Source organism: Rhipicephalus microplus, chromosome 7 (assembly GCF_043290135.1).
Source record: "Rhipicephalus microplus isolate Deutch F79 chromosome 7, USDA_Rmic, whole genome shotgun sequence".
Lineage (NCBI taxonomy): Eukaryota > Metazoa > Arthropoda > Arachnida > Ixodida > Ixodidae > Rhipicephalus > Rhipicephalus microplus.
The window spans coordinates 9,419,118-9,435,382 of record NC_134706.1 but is presented as its reverse complement, the minus strand read 5'-3'; the positions used below and the strand labels follow the sequence as shown (position 1 = coordinate 9,435,382).

General features: G+C 42.4%; 1 protein-coding gene across 1 annotated transcript; it reads left to right on the top strand.

The window, feature by feature from the left end:
- Nucleotides 1–360: 360 nt before the first annotated feature.
- On the top strand, nt 361–15,893 carry LOC119180025 (dual specificity mitogen-activated protein kinase kinase 4). Its single transcript, XM_037431157.2, has 12 exons — nt 361–559; nt 912–1,044; nt 3,133–3,196; nt 4,229–4,342; nt 5,235–5,354; nt 6,885–7,004; nt 7,220–7,271; nt 8,046–8,173; nt 9,577–9,651; nt 10,369–10,520; nt 10,852–10,897; nt 12,542–15,893. Exons 1-12 carry the CDS (start codon nt 520–522, stop codon nt 12,635–12,637), a joined length of 1,140 nt encoding a protein of 379 aa, XP_037287054.1. The 5' UTR covers nt 361–519; the 3' UTR covers nt 12,638–15,893.
- The last annotated feature ends 372 nt before the right edge of the window (nt 15,894–16,265 follow it).

Genomic DNA, 16,265 nt, shown 5'->3' with positions numbered 1-16,265 from the left:
GTCAAAAGTGTATTGTGCAGCATGAAAACAAAAGAACTAAAGTTTCATTAGTTCCATGAGCAATGCAATGCAGACACGCTGTCCCCATTTTATGGAGGTATGCTCCGGCAATCAACGTGATCAAGTTCGAAAAATTTCCGTTAACGAACATCACGACAATCAGTTAAGTTTTTTACAAGACTGCGTGGGTCAACGGAGTGACCCCGCCAATGAATTTTGAGCTGGCTCCACGGGGAAACAACAGGAAAACAAAATAGGCGGAGAGCTCACCGGCCATTTTGTTAGGGACAGCGTGCGTAGGTGGTGCGCGCATTGTGAGTGCGTCTGTGCGTGCGTTTGTGTTCGCCTACTGTGATCTGCGTTATGGCTTCGCGTGAGGGCTTCCGACGTCCACTCTAGCTGCTGCGGATCATGTTAGCTAATCTGTAACGCGGAAGAACCTCGTGGCCTCTTCAAGCAGTCGGAAGCTCCGAAAAGCCTCGATGCATCCGTGATCGCAGAGCGGCATTCGGTGGTAAAATGGCGGACCAGCAACGCGGGATTTCGCGGATAAATTCCCGTGAGTACGGCTATCTGCACCGAATCCATTCGTTTCAAGGGGCGCCCGCTTTCGCTTAAAAACGCTCGGAAAGAGTGCTTGGTGCCGTGATTGAGCCTGTCCACTTGTTTGGTATTGTATTACTTTAGTTTTTGTCGGGAGCCGTAAGGTCTGTCCGCGCGATGATCGCGGCTTGCACATATCCATTTCAAACTCGAGGAAAACAAAGCGATCGTCGTAAAGGGATCAGGCTAAACTTGTAAACTTGCGCCATCGGGAGTCGATGTTGGGTTTTGCGAGAATGTTTCAAGTGCGAGATGTGAAAGATGTACGTGTGGTACCGGATTGCAGCCGTGTGTTGTCGTTTTTGCAGCCCGTGACATACACGGCCGTCCGTCTCAGAGGGAGCAGCTGAGACTCACTTTCGGAAACGGTTCCAAGAAGCACCTGGGCAATGCCAGCAAGCTGCCGTCCAGCATACCGGGATTTAACTACCCCGTGCGAACGTGAGTCTTCGGGCGAAAGTTGACCGAATGCGTTTGACACTCAATCCTTGTTGTACAATAATCGGGTGTCATTATACGCGACCTACGCCGCACAAATCGTGCTGTGCACTCTCTTACAAGTGCACAGGGTTACGCGAATTTCACCGAAAAGTTGTGTGATCGTGACAGCTCGATTCCACTATGTGAAACCAGAAAACATGTTCTAATTGAATACTCTAACATGCGTGATACTGAATTTGGCTCGTTGTAATCGACATACGCTGGTTAATAAAAACAAACCTTAGCCTATCAATGCTCTCAGTGCATAGTGATGTTAAAATATTGATGTTATGCAAGTCCAAAGATGTTTTCAGTTATGGTCCCTTCAGTTTGACATCTCGCACAGCATAGGAATGTTGAAAGGGCTGCGTACACCAATGCATGTTGTCCGAGTCATTATGGGAAGAACGAACCTAATGAGCTTCAATTTACGTAATTCACATATTCCCGATCGCCTCGGAAAAGCGAAATGACCAAGAACAGCAACAAAGAACCATCACACTGCGTGACGTCAGTCGGTCCGCTCCTTGAGGCGGGTGTGCTAAACCGACGCGGGCCACTAAAACGTGATTTTATTTCAAAATAAGCCCTTCCTTGGCACAAAGGTATCACTACGAGGTTTCTGGACCACTATTTCACCAATCAATGTCGACTTAATAGTTGCCTTCAGTGTTGTGGAAATATGCCTGTTCATGTATTTTAATATTGTGTTTCATACCATATTTCTAGCTTTTGATGTGTAATTTTTACAAAGTTAAAACAAATGTAATAACATGACACAATAGAAGTTTCAATTTCAGTCTTTTAAGTTTCTAATTAACAAATCACACAACTCTGGAACTGTATTCACTGTGGCACCTGAGAAAAGGAAAATTTGTTACGTGTATTTTGCAAATCTTATCTCGCATTTATAATGAAGATTTTTTTGAAAGCATGTGTAAAGAAAGTAATGTCATGAAATATATTGAAATATAATGCATTGTGTGTGCCTTCTTTAGATGCTTCAGTGTGACTGCAATCAATCGAATGCTCTATTTCTTTCTAGTGCAACTTTGAAAGTTGTTAACTCATTGCTATAACTTTTTCTTATTTTATACTTGTTGATGATTGATTGCTTTATGAAAGCTTCTAAGGGCATTATAAGATGTCTGCTGCAAATGTTTACCATAATATAGGCTTCTTTCTTAAGAGTAACATAATATCAGTTACACTTCTATTTAATGGGAGCATGTCCACATTTTGTTTTCAAACTTTTTTCTTTACATGTTATTTAGTTAGTTCTTGAAATGTTGACTATTAGCCTTACATGCCTAACTTTGCACATTGGCGGGCTGGAACTAGCAGTGAGGTTGGGGTTTGCACAATACAGATTCTAAAGTTGCCTGTCATTCTCTCGCTGTCATGTCGATATTCAGCACCTTTACAAAATATAAAAGTTCACTCGTTGGCAATGATCAGCCTGTGAACAGCATTTTCGCCAGTGCAATTCAGTACCTTGAGAAAATTTGGTAAATCGTCTGTGTCGAGTTGCACTGAACTGCATTGGCATAAATCATGGGGTAACCTCGTCCTTCCTTTGTTTTCAGTGTTGGGGGACACGATTATTTTCTAGTGCCTAGCTGTGTTCCATACCTCTAGGCTGTGTGAGACTATAGAAGGCACAAAAGCCGCTCGACCAGTTGAAAAAAATGCTGGATAGAACAATGCAATTGCTTGAGCTAGGCCCCAAAGTTCGTTAAAAAATTTATTTCAAAGCTTGATTTATTCTTAAAAATGCCACTCATATGTATAAAAACAAAATGGCTATGATGGTCTGCTGTGTGTCCTCCCTTGTGATTTTTTTTTATTTACGCCACTGGTGAACCGCACCTTTCTTGCCCTAGTAACGATGTCATGTCACCCTTATAGCTGTTGTGTATCTCGCAAAAACAGATGCCTATGTATTGGTACAGGTGGTTTTATAATGCTTAAAGCTTGTTTCTCGGTGTATTGCATGTTGCTGCAACTGGGGGGCTTGCAACGCTGATTTTTATTTATTTTCTCATGCAGTGAGCGAGTATGGCTACCTCCGAAAATTCACTCATCGGGAAAGCTCAAGATCTCACCTGAAGAGGTGCGAGATACGTACACATCTTCCAGCTTTTGCGATTTTATTGCAAAGGGCTAAATCTTCGGAGCTTGTCATTTGTCTTGTATCCAGTACTTCCTAGCAGTGCTAATATTGGTGTTATTTTTATCTCTTGCTTCAAAAAGTATTTTCTTTTTCAGGCATAAGGGTTACATGTGTGGCAAGATTTCTGTACTCTGTTTCACACATCATGTGCAACGTTGCGGAAGCTAGCGAGACTTCTAGCATAGCAGTCGATGCGAGAAGTAATTGAAGACATTATGTTCCTTACAAACAAAAGAACCATTGAATGTCTGTTATTATTTGGCTGTATAGCTTATTTTTTTTACGTGACGTCACATTCAGGCTCTCTGCTCTCGGTACGTCACGATGGCGGCCACCTGGACATTCAGTGTCAGTGCAGGATGGGACGCCACAGGGTTGTCCGGTACCCGCGTTCTTTTGTGCTCACCCTGCTTTTTCCTGTTCTCCAGTAGCGCCAAAGGGCAGCACAAAGAAACGCGAGGGTGAATCGGCATAATTCTGGTCGCACTTCTTGCATAGCTTCCACAGCGTTCCACCTGATGTATGAAACGCACAATAGACATGGTTTGGGCCCTGCCAGCAACAAGTTGTCTCTTCGCCCACTTTTTTTTCCTCACATATACATTAAAATTACAAATAACATCCCCTGTCCTTTCCTTGGCATCGCTGTCAATTAGTTCTCACTAATGTTTAGGTCTCATGAACTCGAGCTGTCGACATGCAATAGACTCTTGTACATGACGTGTCCAGGCCGCATGACCTCTATTTATTTAGCAGGGGCTTGGCAGGGGCAGGGAATGTTAGCATTGAAACGTGATTTTCTCTGAAGCACTTTCATGGCTTGAAACAAAGCCTGCGAGATTTCGGTAATTGTATTTGAACAACGCTCGTTGATTCAATATATGCATTTAGTCTCCCTTTAAACAAATCTCTTGCTGATAATGTCAAGAGCACAGTTTGTTTTTTTATCTTGATGCTTTGTCCTCGTTGCAGGAGTACGATTTCACCGCCGATGATTTGATGGACCTTGGTGAGATCGGCCGCGGTGCATTCGGCACCGTCAATAAGATGGTCCATCAGAAAAGCAAGCTGGAAATGGCCGTCAAGGTAAGCTCGCCGCGCCTGCTTGAAATCAACTTTTTTCTTGCCTTAATCCCATCTATATTTGAGGGAATATCCTGTCCTAGCAATTTTGTTAGACACATTTGTATCACCCATGCTGTTTAGCTCCAGTGGTGTTATGCTAATTTTTCACTGTAATTCTACTCCATGCTTTCATAACTCCTTCAATTTCTTTCAAATTAGTAGTCTTGTCATGGGCATAAAGCCTGCCAATTTACATCATTGTTGAAGGTACAGTCAGTTTTCGCACTTATAAAGTCATTTTGGTCTTTTTTTGGGCCCCTCCTGACTATGCAACTCTGCCATAGCGTTCGCTCTCGTGCACTGCCAGAGAAGCTTTTTCGTTGTTTACATGCATGCGTTTTCTAACTACATTGTGCGAACATTCGCTCCATGCCTGGTAAGACATCTCATGACAAATAAATGCACTTATGTTGCATGCGATTTGCGCCCATATCAGGTGAGGTTTTGCAGGCCCAGATAGACGATCCGCCTGCAATATTTCTCGCATAACAGTAACTACAGCATCTTGTGAGATTTACTCTTTCTTTTAAATGTTTTTTACAGCTTTGAGTCAAAAAATGCTTTCTGCCTCAAGTGGTCACCATTATCAGCCTATTTTATGTCCACTGCAAGGCAAAAGTTCCTCTCAATGATAGGCAATTTACCCTATCTTGTGCGAGCGGATTTCATTTTGCCACTGCGTACTTCCTAATTACATAGCATCAATCTTGCTGCCGTTCTCGGCTGCATTTTCTATTCTTTAGTGACTGTTTCGTTGCTCATAACCGCCCACTGGTTGACTGTTCAATGCATTATGTTGCTGGCCAAGGTCGATTCTTCTGTGAGGCTGAGCCTGTGAACGTGTTTGTTTCAGCGCATTCGTTCCACGGTTGATGAGAAGGAGCAGAAGCAGCTGCTGATGGATCTCGAGGTTGTGATGAAAAGCAACGACTGCCCCTACATTGTCCAGTTCTACGGGGCCATCTTCAAGGAGGTAAAGCAGCACAGTTTACTGCTGCCTGTTTCATTGTGATACCGTTAAAGAGCTCGTTTCGCAGAAATTTCGACGCCGGTGTCAGCGCCGTTGGTTGCGAGCGAAAAATCATCATCTTGTGCGTGACTGAAAAATCGGGAAAGATGCCGGGATAGAAAAGAGATAGAACCTGGGTCGTTTGCATGGCAAGCGGATGTTCTACCACGCAGCCACGCATTTCAGAAGTTTTAAAATTTGCTATACTTTGAACAAAATGGCCTGCATAACAAGTTTTTAAACTTAAAGATACGGCGAATCGATGTGCAGGTATTATGTATGTTTAACCTTGATGTGGAGCTTCACGGCAATGCGGATTTCCCCTAGATAGGTGTTCTCACGGCATAGCAGCTTTTCACTTCAGTGAAACTACCTTTACAGGGGGCTTACATGCGGACTAATCTATACACTAGCTGCAATTTCATAGCAATCAAAATGAGCAAGTACACATACCGGTCAACTCATTCATTTTGAAGAAGCTAAATTTGAGTCAAAGTGAATTCAAACAGTGTATTATTTGTTCGAATATTAAAGTGCTTCAATATTCGCGCAGGCCTGCTTCATAATAATGTTATAATACTACGAGCTGCACTGAAACTCAATGCACTTTAGGGCTGAAAGAAGTGAAGGAACTTGGAAATAAAGTGGCGCTAGGGGGTGCCTGGCCCCTCAACCAAGATTTGAGCTATGCATGCATGTATATATATACAATCCCCTCTTCATCTTGTGCATATATACTAGGTGTTTCAGCTAAATTTCAACTAGTACCAAAAATACAAAGATAAGAGCTATGGGTGTCAAAGTACTCCAGTATCGTTCCGAGATGTATGCAGCATGTCGGGATATTCTTTCCAAGTGGCCAAGCTGGGTTATTTACAAGATTTGCCTAATTACTTCTTAATTAATAACTCGAGCAAGAAAACTTCAATACAGAAGTTGTAGCACTTGTTCTGAAACGTCAGAATAATTCACCTATGCCAAGATAACTGCAAGTCTGCCAAGCAGGGTAATTCGCGAGGATTGTTGATTTAGCGTTTAAAATAGCAACTCCAATGAAAAATTTTTAATAGAAAAGTTGCGGCGCTTGTTCAGCAACATGAGATTATATGCAATGTGCTGAGATAGCTGGCCTGTTTAATTTTTACAGCTTTTCTTTAGGGTGTGGCGAATTTAGAAAAATTACTTGGCTAGAGTTTGCTGAAACATCCTGCATGTGCTTAATTACGTACATGCATACACGCAGCGCATGAGTGCTGGGAATCCCTCCCTTTCAAAAAGAGACTTAAAGACACTCACAAAGCTCTTGATAGGAGAACTGATGGTGGCAGCAATATCTTTCTCAAATGCTGTTCTCTATGTAAGGCCTGATTGCTTGTTGGGATTGTAAGTTATCAAATGTCTGCCCTTTGTAGTTAACATTCAAATATGCAAGCAGCTGCTTCCACATTTTTCTTCTTTTTCAATTGTGCTACAAAAGTCTTGCCTACATTGCAGGGTGACTGCTGGATCTGCATGGAGATAATGGACACATCGTTGGATAAATTCTACAAGTTTGTCTACGAAAAGCAGCATCAGCGCATACCCGAAGCCATCCTGGGAAAGATCACAGTTGCTGTAGGTGTTTGTGATTTGTGCATTGCATAACCGCTTTCGCTGGTTTTATTCCACTGATAGGAAGCTAAATAAAATGCATGGTCAGTTTTGTTTCTTGAACCCTTGCTGCCTGTTGGTGGAATGCTTCTGCTTGGTTATGCACTGCGTGTTTAGTCAGTCAAGCTGCATTAATGTGATGTTCTTCCTAGCTAAGTAACCACTTTTATATGATGCAGACGGTGAAAGCCCTGAATTACCTCAAGGATAAGCTGAACATCATCCACAGAGGTAAGAGATACTTTTTACCATCTAACTGCAGTCGAACCTGGTTTTAAACAATTTGATGCAAAAGCATTTTTGGTATATTGAACATTTGTTATCAGCTTATATTTGTTACATAGGCGAGAAAAATTCTATACTTTGAGTGAGTTTGCAATAGGTTTTAGAAAGGCCACTCCTTTCGCTTTCTCTGCTATTGTGCTGCATGTTTTTCTTGAAAGTTATTTTGTCACTTACACAACTGCTATAACCTCGTATGACTGTGTCGCAAGTTTTTTAGCCCTCTTGTGACCGTTGACGAGTACAGTCCTGAGGTTTGCCGACAAAATGACCAATGACATCTATATTAGCCGTCATCAAAAATTAGTTGCGCATGAAACCAGTGAAGACACCATACTCGTAGTACTTCTGTCTCTTGATGCTAGACGACCACACTTGTCCATGTTTTGAAATTTAGGGCTCTGCTTTCATTTTATTGCCATTTTTTCATTGTATTGCCACGCAGTGAAACCACCGTCAAGTTATTTTTCGATGTGATTGGTGAAAAAAAGAAATGTTACTGAATTGAAAAAATTATACCATTTTTCTCAAAAAAAAAGAAATCTGTACAAATTGAGTGCGAAAACTTAGCATTGATCTTGGTGCGTTTTTTTTTCTTTTGTTTCAGTCGCAAACGGGTTGATTGTCTTAGCAGGCGCTTCATATGTTGTGTACATAATTTGTTGCAGCTTTTTTTTTTTCATTCTGTGCACAAGCTAATCTTCGATTGGCATGTTTACGCAGACGTAAAGCCGAGTAACATTCTGCTGGACCGGCGAGGCAACATTAAGCTGTGCGACTTTGGCATCAGCGGCCAGCTGGTGGACTCCATTGCCAAGACAAGAGATGCTGGCTGCCGACCGTACATGGCGGTATGTGGCAGCAATCGCCTTGCGATATCCGCAGCAGCGTTGCCAAGGGATTGAGTGTGGCACATTTCAGACAGAAAATTTCTTCAAGAGGCTGAATAAAAATAGCACTGCTAACATTTTCTAGCTTAGTCAAGAATTTTGATGAAAGTTTGTTTAGTGAGTAATTGAATGAGGCGAAACACTGCCACTGACCAAGTGTGGCGAAATTTGTCTGACATTTTGGAACTGCATATGGGTTGCTCATTCACTGAGCAAGACTGTGACACTGTTTAATCTCAAAATGTGGCTTACTTGATAAAAGAAGGCGAGGGGGGGGGGGGCTAACATCACTCATGCTGTAATAATTGCCGTCTTAGTTGCTTGAGTGGAATGATGGCAGGTTTATAATTGAAATGAGCTTGCATATTAATTATGTGTTTTTAGAATGTACTGTGATGACCCTTCATCTCATATTTCAATGAATTGTGCAAGTTTGGCTATTTCGAAGTGATATTTATGCAAAAGACCATTCCCAGCCCTGAGCAGCTGTGTCGCTGCATTTTTGAAACGATAAGCTTTGGTAGTGCGATCTCAAAATGTGTTTAATCTCAAAATGTGGCTTACTTGATAAAAGAAGCCAAGGGGGGAGGGCTAACATGACTCATGCTGTAATAATTGCAGTCTTTGTTGCTTGAGTGGAATGATGGCAGTTTTATAATTGAAATGAGCTTGCATTTTAATTATGTCTTTGTAGGATTTACTGTGAAGACCCTTCATCTCATATTTCAATGAATTGTGCAAATTTGGCTATTTCGAAGTGATATTTAAGCAAAAAACCATTCCCAGCCCTGAACAGCTGCGTCGCTGCATTTTTGAAACGATAAGCTTTGGAAGTGCGATATGAGCACTCTTTTACCGTGCAATGAGCTGCAGTTTGTGTAGGTTTATTGTGCTACAGTCGATCCCACTTACAAGAGTATTCAAATACCACGATTTCATTGTTATAATGTTCAGGTTGTTTGACGAGCACCGAAGAAGAGGAATGGCAGAGTTGATGTTGGAGCAGGTAGATTAGAATGGCAGAAACTCGGGCTATTTGATGGGTCAGGTGACTGTGAAGGAAAAAAAAGGCACGCATACGGGGGTGACAGCAGAGCAACACGAAGACACGCTACATACACATGTGATGTAAATACAGGCAGAAGTAGCCGAGAAAAATATATCAAGCAAAACGGGGGGATGCTGTCCAAGAGGACCCGGTGGTTTGATTGTCTACTAGTTCATGCAGTTGCAATGCATATTTCTGTTTGTGTGTTGTTTGATCTGATAACCAGCGATCTTGCACTTAGTTTTGTTTCCTAGTCATACCTCGAAAGCAGTATTGCCTCAAATTATATGTCTGGCCCAATTCACTCCATTTGCAGCCCGAGCGAATAGATCCTTCCAGTGCCATTGGATACGACGTCCGGTCTGATGTATGGAGCCTAGGAATAACCTTGGTGAGTCTCTGTTTAGTGTGTCATTTATTATAGTAGTACAGACACATGGTATTATGATTACTCCCATCGTTATGCAATGTGCTTTACATGCATCAATTTGCAGAGCGTGTTTAAGCCTTGCTTCGTTTAATCTTTGACCCTTGTCGCATTGTGGATGGGGCTAAAAAGGAAACGATAAAAATTGAGACAAAAGCATTGTGTCCGGGTGATATTGAAATGCCCAAGAAATACTAGGCTCCTTTATTCAATCATTTTTGAAAAATGTTGCTGCCACGTCAACTCAACAGCGATCCGCTACTTTTGTAGCTGGCTCTCAAAAAAAGTGACCTCTACACCATTTAATACTTGGATTGGGGAAACTGCATATATAAAGCACTCGTAAAAGTCTCGCACCATGTCTTTTCATTGTTGTTGTTTCTTGAAGGAGCTCGGACACTAAAATTTTAGACCTGAAATGGTAACGTTGCTCCATTCTTCTGCATATATCCTCCACTGGCTATGCATTAGTGGTGACCATAGCCACAAACATATTTTAATGTAAACTTAAAGTGTATCATACTGATGGCAATAGTGCTGCTCATCTGAGGTAACAGCACTTCATGACATCGTCATCAGTATTGCTTTTAATAGCTGAAGCGGCTCCCTGTAACGTTTCAATGACACATGTTCACCTGGCTGCTATTTTTCGCGAGGCTGTTATTTGACTTTTGCTTGCAGATTGAGGTGGCCACGGGGCGGTTCCCGTACCCAAAGTGGAACAGCGTCTTCGAGCAGCTGACCCAAGTTGTGCAGGGGGACCCGCCGCAGCTTAGCCCTAACGAGAACGGAAACTGCTTCACCGCCGAGTTCGTCGACTTCGTCAACACCTGGTATGGGACATTCGTATAACTTGACTACTAGAATGTCTGATCAATCGACCGAGAGTCAGTGGACTGAATAGAAACAAATTAATTTCTTTCACAATGAGGGTTAAATGTCTCCCCTCAAATGTCATTTTGCTTTGGATTGGACCAGTCGTGAGCTGGTTTGTAGTATAAGGAAATATATATATGTATGAATTCAAATGTGTTAAGCTTATTTATTGCAATGAGCTTAGAAACGTTGTCTTCACTCATCCATTGCAGAAAACAGTGACTTCCAAATCTCGAAACGTTGCCACTTGGTTGTCAAGGGTACTGATTTCCTTTATTCTCATTGCAGCCTCACCAAGACGGCCCACACTCGTCCCAAGTACAAGCAACTTCTGGTGAGTGCTCATTCCCAATGACACACTTGCTTGCCGTTTATTAATACACACCAGGAAGATTCCAAGTGAGGCATTACTGATCGTGTGCCTGGCTTGCGGCCAACCACAATGCCACCAATACTTGCAAAGTGTAAAAGGCGTTTGCCTTGAACTCTTCTGGGCTATTTTCAGTGTGATAGTTGATGTATTAAAGAAATGAGGAAGTAGAATTCTGCCTGAAGGCCTGAAACTTTGTAAAACTGGTTTTCTTGTGCTACTTCTAACCTTTTCTTGCGGTCTGACAAACAGGGAACGATTTCGTGTTGTGCTTGTTCAGGTGAAATTTCTCTGTTCTTGAGTGCAGTGGAATGCCAATAAAGGGAAATCACTGGAACGCCATGCTCATGGTTAATTGGTGTTGTATTTATGAAATACTAAAGATGAAAATCACATGTCCATCCTTATGTGTACAGCATTTAACCGCCATATATACAGGTTGCCAACCATAAACCATGAGAAGAAAGATCTCGCGAAGTGTGTTTAATTAAGTGTGCCCTTTGCGAGAATACATTCTTTGTATACATGTTATTCAGATAGTGTTTGTTGTTCTGTGTAGTCGTGCAGAAAATGGGGTTAGCAGCACAGGCACTTTAATGCGGGATGATTTTAGAGGTGTTCTTTTCTGCCTGCTGATGCAAGTGCCTGTGACATAGTGGTTAGAACATTGTGGTTTTGTACTAAATGCTCGGAGTTGAAGCGTCTAGACCTAGATGCTTGCATGTCTTTGGGCACAATCTCATGTATTGCCCTTCTCGTACACGAAGCTACTCGCGAGTCTTCGCAGCCTGTTGGCATGAATCACTCAGGAAAGATTGCTTATCTGAAGTGCTTCCATTTTCGCACCATGTGTTTTGAAACATTTCATGCCAAACCAGTGACCACAGTCAAACCAACTTAGAACAATCCCAGGTGTAACGATCTGTTTGTTATAACAACCATATTTCGGTGCACTTACGATTTTTTTACTCGTTGAAACTGCATGACATTTTTCAAAGCCTCCTACTTTTTACAACGAACACTTCCGATGTGATCGCAGTTAAAATATGGCGCATACAAAAGGGAAAAAAAGGGTTCTGTGATGATGCTTCTATAATCACTCTCCCATTCTTAGACTAACTCTGAGGCACAGTACCAGTTAGCTAAATTTTGCCACAGCATTGACATCACTGGTCGCTTTGTATGCCGGTAGTGCTGTGGTAAAACTTTGGAGCCATCATTATTTTTGCATGGGATTGCCCTATTTGTATTGCCGAGAGCGAAACAACGCAAAGCGGACGCAAGTGGATGTATGACTGACCCGGTTATTTTGCCCCAAATCTTTGCACACTGGAACTTTGACGTCGACGTATACTAAAGTGACCATGTCTGATACCTCACTACTTTTAGAATTATCATTTACAAAGCACCTTGCTTACAAGAAACATGTTTTCCAAGTTCCATAGTGCCCCTTGTAACCAGATTTTACAGATTGAGACTCGACAAAGTGTCGTGGCAACTTGACACAATGCCTCATCAAAATGTGCAGAAAAGATCATTTTAAAATTATAAGTGTGAGTGGTGCCTCTTTTGAGGACGCCTCAACAACGCCGTGAAACTCTATTGCAGGATCACGATTTCATCAGGCGTGCCGAGAGGGACACCGTGGACGTCGCGTTCTACATCAGCAACATTTTCAGCAAAATGAATGGCATGTCTCCCTGATGCAAGATCCCCGAGGGCTTCCCAAACACTCTTCAAAAACTGCTGACGCAGTTTTTCCCCCGCGCGCATGCAGCCGATGCTGAATGTCACCAACCAACAACCAGGGTTTCGAAAAAGCCGGCTCTTTCTCTTGTCCAGTATAATAGCCTGTTGTGATGATGACACCCATGTAGGCATGGCTCCAGTGTTGCCAGTCACGAAACGTCTTGTCTCTCACTGCAGCTCGATTTGGCTAAGCTAAGTGGTGTGGTGGATGGCTACGGTACAAGCACTGACATGCAGTCGGTTCAAAGCTGTGGTTGTCAGAACTACAGCTTGTGGATGTGTTGTGCCTGGAATGCAACTTCTTTTCATGGTCAGTGCAAGTGAAGTCTTAACTATGAAACAGGACTATCATGCTCTATACTGAAAGTTAACGTGAGTGGTCAATAATTGACCTGTACGTCTGTCTGCGTCCTTTGCCATGGACTATAGCTGTCCTTAATTGCCATGGAAACTGCTTACAGAATGGAGGTCTTTTCAGTACTTGTCACTGACAGCGCATCACCAGGGGTTTTCTGCATGCTAGCCAACTGTGCTGCTGAACACAGTTTCTCCTCCATAATTTTTATCATGTTTGACAGCACACCTTCACTGCCTTGTTGGGGTTATTAGAACTGTGTTTTCTAAATCACCGCAGTGCACAACAAAAGCTACAGTGGATAACTTCGAAAGAACATTTAGCATGTGCCATCGTCTACTTGATTTCTTAGGATTTTTCATTACTCTCGAGCAGAAGGTCTGTGTCTGCTTGCAGAAGCACTGTTTCCCTGGTGGCATATGGTTGTCGCTTTTCTTTTTGCCTGAAGATGGTTGGACTAGAGGGAAGAGATCACACATTCATTTAAACAACTTGTATTTCAGGGTTAGGGCTGACCAGCCGTCGCAGATAAGTTGTGGCGTTGTCACCCTGGCTATTTCGTTTGAAATTACTTCAAATAACTAGACGATTTCTCCGCACGGTGTTAAATGAGCTTTGTCTGTGCATGCTGGTTAGCTTTACCTTCACAGTTTTTAGCAATTTGCTCGACTGCAGTACTTTTATTGGCTCATATTTAGCACATTATCCTGTTTGTGAGTTCATGTGTCCACTCTAGTCCAGCCGTGTCTTGACAAACCAGGCAGACATGTATGCCGAGTGCTCTATTGAACTATTTCGCTAGTTCTTGCTTCAGAATTCCGGTGACAATAAACCATCAGTCAGCACTAAATCTAATTTATTGGCTGTCGAAATAGAAACATGAATCACGTCTTCTTCTTGAAGGCTAAACAAGCATGGTGTCATGAAAAATGAAAGAGCATTTAAGTTTTTAAAGAGGCTTCCAAGGTATTGGAATATGGCATTGTAAATACGCCAACGAGTGGTTGGTTTAGCAGAACAGTCCGTTGCTGCGCGAGAGGTACCACTCAAGTTTCATGACTGGCAAAATCTGGAGCGGCCAAGTTATGCGAAAACTCTCAAACTCTTAGTTTCCGCACTCTTATTAGCAAAGTTCCTCAACACTAGTTCCAGCTACTAAGATAGCGGCTGAGAGCATTTGTACGCAGCTACTTGGACTACAAGATTAGCACGAAGTGCTGACGTGTGTTGCCAGACTATGCTCCAGCGTGTGGCATACCGTATGAAGGTGTTAAGGCCATTCTGTTGTCTCAGTGTGTAGTTCGGAATAAGTTATTGATGAGGGTTCAAACTGAAGTCTTTCATTTCTATATTCTCTGTTTTTCGTAAGGACTCTCTTATTTTATGAAAGCCTTAGTTAGTGAGGAGCACAACTGTGTGCTTGTCTCTTGTGGTATGTGCCTGCTTATGCACGTTTTTTTGGATGATTCACTTTTTTTTTTCTGTAATTCATTTACACAAGTTAGCTGTGTGCCACTTTGCTTAATGATGGCACTGACCAGTTTTGCTGATTTTTGGCGTGATTTGTTGGATTGACCCCGAATGTTCAGTCTGTTATGCTGACATTGTGAGGCAGTGATAAGTGGCTTTGCTCAGAACCTTGTCTTTTTTATTTTTAGTACACTGTTCATAGTTCAACTAAGCCAGCTAATGAGTTGCTGTTCCTTCGATTCCAAGCATGCTGCTGGTATTTTACCACCCGGTCTACAGAATACGAAGTGCGGCCATTATGTACATATTGTACATAGAACACACTCTTAATAGCTTTCCAGGCTTTTCACATCCTGTGGGATTTTACAGAGCTAACGACCCTTCATTCTCTTGTTTCGATCCCAGTCCCAATTGTGTGTTTTGGATTAGGGTTGGAACATATGCCCTAGATGTTAAGACAGTCTTAGCACTTTAGACGCATTTGGAGGAAACAGTGTAATCATCGCTTAATATACACATGCTTTAATGTCTGCAGTCACTCCTATTATCATTTTTCGATAAGGGAAAAAACAAACCTGCATTCTGATTGGCCAAGAAACTTATATGAAACCTAATTTTAAGCTACAATGACCTGTGGGAAATTGCTTGATCTCTACCTAATATTGTTGAAACATGCCAACAATTTGGAACAATGTAATGATGGTCATGGGGCTTGCATCCACATAACAGCTATTTTAAAACCTTGGTGTGCAAACCAATTATGCAATCAGTCTCATTAACTGACCACATGTTGTTTAAGTCTCCTTGTTGAAGCAAAGCAGAATCTGACGCGTATACGTCGATGACAGGATAACGCTTGCCTGTGAGAAAGCTATACCAGCAATACCTGCAGCAAGCTAGCTGCGCTCTTTACGAGCCACGAGGGCGGGGACCTTGCCAGAATACCTGGCGCAGAATATTTGGCATAATAGACTCTTTTCCCACTATATTTACAATGCTCGCTATGTTAAGCTATTGAAACGGGACTGCATAATGGACTGTATGTTACTCAAGAAGAGCCTTGCCATGTTGCACTGTGAACAATCCCTGCCTACAAGCTGTGCTCGCTTACCCATTGACACAGCCCGAGCTGCTGATGCGACATCCGCTCTAGGCGGACTCGTATGGGACACTTTATCCTGCACCACTTCTTATTAAATAGCATGTAGCTCACACAACCACATGCAAAGTACGCCTGCAGAACTCCTCTTCTCTGGGGAAATGGTGTCGTCCTTAGACAAGACTACCACCGCTGCCTCCCCTTTTTTCAAGCTCATATGATGTTTTGTTTTACTGCAAACGTGTTTTACGAAAGAACTGCAAAAATAAAGGAAAGATCTAGTCTGAGGTGTTTTGTGCGTTTTACTCGCCATAAAGGTAACGGCAGGGAGGTGAAGCTGTTCCAAATAATGGTGTACATATTACAGAGCACTACGAGTCAGGGTAGTTCAAAAGGTTGTAAAAAGGGTGCACATAAAAAAAAAAACAGTTTCGTGCAGTGTGCAGCACCACTTGTCAGCCGTGATGAACACTTCCTCAATGCATGCTTTTGAATGGCAGTCAATTAGATGTCAACCAATTCTGCAGATGCAAGTTTCGGGGACTAAGTGGTGGCACAGTAAATGAGAGAGCAGAGGGTAACAACCACTTGACCCATGACTCCTGGAACTGCACTGCCTTGAGTGCTATCAGTAGGCCCACGTCTCTAATTCCTTCTCT